This window comes from Triticum urartu, chromosome 6A, assembly GCF_056163025.1.
Source record: "Triticum urartu cultivar PI428250 chromosome 6A, HENAU_Tu73, whole genome shotgun sequence".
In the NCBI taxonomy this organism is placed as follows: domain Eukaryota; kingdom Viridiplantae; phylum Streptophyta; class Magnoliopsida; order Poales; family Poaceae; genus Triticum; species Triticum urartu.
Window position 1 is genome coordinate 63,632,990 of NC_141878.1, and position 3,444 is coordinate 63,636,433.

Here is a 3,444-nt window from a genome sequence, read left to right on the forward strand (position 1 = left end):
CTTTTCTACGAGGGTACGTAGACACACTCTCCCCTCTCATTGCTATGCTTCTCCTAGATAGATCTTGGGTGTTCGTAGGATATTTTTTTGATTTTCATGCACCCTTCCCCTACACACGGTTAGTTCACAAATTGCATTGTTATCAATCACCAAACCACTAAGGGATAAATATGCCCTAACAACGAGGACACACATCGTGCAGTTGACGTGGCAAGGGTTTGAAGAGGTGTTATTTTTCTTGGTCAACTTCATGGCAGCGATTACTTACACAAGTGAACATGGACAAGAAAATCATCAGAGCCAAGAATCACCCCCCTCCCCAGCTTCTCTCAGAATCATCACTTTATTTTTTTACAATCCTATCTAGTTAAGGTCTAATTAGGTAGGATTGTAAAAAATATATGAAGTAGTGATCCTGGGAGAAGCTGGAGAGGGGGGCGATTCTAGATTCTGGTAGAATCGCCCAAAAGAACTGGCCCAAAGCTCGTGATGAAGGGAACACGGACTAAGAACAATATGTACAAGGCGGAGTTGAGAAGAAGAGAGACATGCCAATATGTTCAGTCGAGGCTAAAAAGTCTTACGAGGACTTGCCAGATGGCTTATACAAGTGACGTGAGAAACAAGGGAAGACCCAAGTCCAATCTGGCACATGCATTCATGTGAAGCTGACAACTTCAAGATGACAAAGACATGTTTGTTAAGATGAAGTTTATTGGAATTGGTATCCGATATATTTGTAGAAGGCCACAACTTGATTAGACTATGTGAGGTGTTGGAGTCAAACACATGTAACACAAGCGTAATATATGAAGGCTTGGCCGCACGATAGCCAAAATAGACTAGGCTTCAAGATGACGCGATGGTGGAGATGTCATTTGATGATCTCAACGGGCTTTCGCATCATTATGCTATGATTTAGGGAAAAACTATTTCAGCAGTGGTATGTTTGCAAGTATGACCTTTTAAAATAAAACCAGGCTTCCAAAACTTTTTAGAAGGAAACTCCGACGGTTATAACAATTAAGTCACATCTAAAAAAATTCACACAGATATTCGCGCCAAATGAAATAATGTACGAGCTAGATGTGATTTACTTAATTCCCATCTAGATGAAAGCTAGCCACCCAAAAGCAGTGTTGACCTTTCAATAATGTAGTTCAACTTCCAAAAAAAATTACGCCGAAGTCTCAATCAACAGTGAATACTATATTCGTTCGATCTTGCGTGAAAATCTTTGCAAAATTTTCATTTTAGCTTTTTTTTTTCTTTTTGTACATTAGTCACTTGACTGAGACTTGGTTAAATCCTGATCAACTGAAACCTAGCCACACCCTTCAAAAATTAGTCCGACGTAGCTTTTCAAAGAAAATCCAGAATGAACGTACGTTTTTCCCCACGGCGCCTGAAACGGAGCCCATCCCCGGTGGGGGAGAAGAGCAAAGCAGAGGAGGAAGGAAGGGAGCACACCGTGTAGGTCGTCGTACGTTTTCATGCAATGTGCCCGCCGAGTAACCGTACGTGTCACCCAAATTCCGCTTTGGGATGCTACTGCCAAATTCCGCCGAGTAATACATAATCAACCAACCCAAATCTCCGTCCCTAATTAATGAACACAAAAGAGAAGAGAAGATATCGCTGCTAGGTGCGTGCACGCTACATGTCGGCCTTGTTGGGCGGCCGGCGGCCGACGCGGCGGCGCCTGAGCGCGAGCCGGTGGCCGCTGTCCTTGAACCTGCTCCGCTCCGACTCGACGAGGTCGCACTCCGGGAAGGGCACGGGGTAGCGCCTGGTGTCGTAGCAGTATGAGTAGACCATGTTGCGCTCCCTGAACTGGCGCATGGCCTGCTGCTTGGCGAGCGTCATGACGGCGGGGTCGGACGCGGCCAGCGCGTCGGCGCAGCCTTCTTCCGTGGGGGAGGAGGCGCGGCAACCGGCGAGGGCGAGGTCGGTGAAGGAGGCGACGAAGGGCCCGTAGTGGTAGTCTACGCGGTAGCGGCCGCCGGAGGTGGCCCAGTTGGAGGCGTCCCAGACGGTGGCGTAGAGCGACATGGGCTTGGCCGGGAAGTCGCGGCCGGCGCGGGCGTGGCGCAGGTGGCGCACGGGCACGTCGTCGACGTAGAAGACGACGGCGTCGCGCGCCCAGAGGATGGAGTAGCGGTGGAACTCGGTGGTGGGGTCGAAGGGCAGCACGTAGCGCTCCTCCCGGCCCCGGCTGACGCTGCCGTTGCCGTACATGTTGGTCTGCATCCGCCACGGCTTGCCCCGGATGTTGCCCAGGAACTCGAAGTCCAGCTCGTCGTGCGTCTTGGGGAACACGTCGCCGTTGGACGTGTAGAACGCCACCACCACCCCCGCCGTGTAGTCGGACGGCAGCTTGATGGACGCGCTGAAGAAGCCGTGCTGGTACATGGCCGACGAGATGAACCCCGACCCTGCCCATTTTAATTACCATTAACTGATAACTGACGTACGTTGCATGAAAAACAGACAAACGCCCCAGAAATTAACGGAGGAAACCAAGCCGCCATGCGCGCGCATGCCACGAACGTACGGCCGGCCGGCCAGCCGGGGAGGACGGAGGATGGATGGATGACCGCACTCGTACGTACGTACCGGTGGTGCGGTCGAGGAGGAGGCTGACGGTGCGGTCGTCGGCGGAGCGGAGGATGTTGTCGAAGCCGAAGAGCGGCGTGTAGCCCTCCCCGAAGGCCACCGTCGCGGTCACGTCCACCGCCGGCCGCGCCGCCACCGCCACCGCCACCGCGGCCGCCGTCGCCAGGGCAAGCAGCGCCGACGCCAACCGCGACATGCCGCCGGCCGCGAGAGCGATCGATCGATCGATCCCCTCTCCGCCCCTCTCCTCTGCTTGGATGGAACTATACTAAAGCTATTTCCTGGTATATCCTCAGTTTTGGTGCTTGCCTAATTATTCACTCAGGCTGTTTTCGGGTCGGTTTATTCTTGGGTGGGTGACAAATTAAGGCGGAGGTGGAGAAACGGTGCAGGGAGGCCGGAAGACGGCCCCGTGACCGCCGGAGAAATAGGAGGAGTTGGCTTAGGCTTAGGTCTGCTTAGCTTTTATCCATTCATGGCGTGCATGCAGACGCGCGGATGGAAATTGTTTTGGAAACGGACGCGTACAAGGAAACTATCTCAACAGTTGGCCAGGGACGGATTCAGGGGAGAAAATAAATAAATGGGAACGCTGTTGTGCTGACGTTCCTGGGAAGGCATGGCAAAATGGACGTTTCTCATTTACATTGTCTATTTTCTTTTTGCGAACTTGTAATTTACATTGTCTCGAGGATGGCAAATTCCTTCTCAGAGCACGGTAAATCCTGGCAAAAAAAATGAACTGGGCGGGTATGCCGTGCTCAAGAGAATTGCCAAATAATCAAAATCAATGTCGACCAATCTTTCCTTACGGACACGGGATAAGGA

General features: G+C 51.8%; 1 protein-coding gene across 1 annotated transcript; it reads right to left on the reverse strand.

Moving 5' to 3' along the window:
* Positions 1-1,518: 1,518 nt before the first annotated feature.
* On the reverse strand, positions 1,519-2,906 carry LOC125515926 (putative xyloglucan endotransglucosylase/hydrolase protein 30). The gene is made up of 2 exons (XM_048681410.2): positions 2,617-2,906; positions 1,519-2,435 (listed from the first exon to the last, which is right to left on the reverse strand). The coding sequence occupies exons 1-2, from the start codon at positions 2,810-2,812 to the stop codon at positions 1,657-1,659; spliced, it is 975 nt and encodes a 324-aa protein (XP_048537367.1). The 5' UTR covers positions 2,813-2,906; the 3' UTR covers positions 1,519-1,656.
* Between the last annotated feature and the right edge of the window lie 538 nt (positions 2,907-3,444).

Coding starts and splice junctions, on each gene's coding strand:
- LOC125515926 (XM_048681410.2), bottom strand. CDS start 2,812: ATGTCGCGGTTGGCGTCGGCGCTGCTTGCCCTGGCGACGGCGGCCGCG. Junction 2,436..2,616: donor CCTCCTCGACCGCACCACCG/GTACGTACGTAC, acceptor TAAAATGGGCAG/GGTCGGGGTTCATCTCGTCG.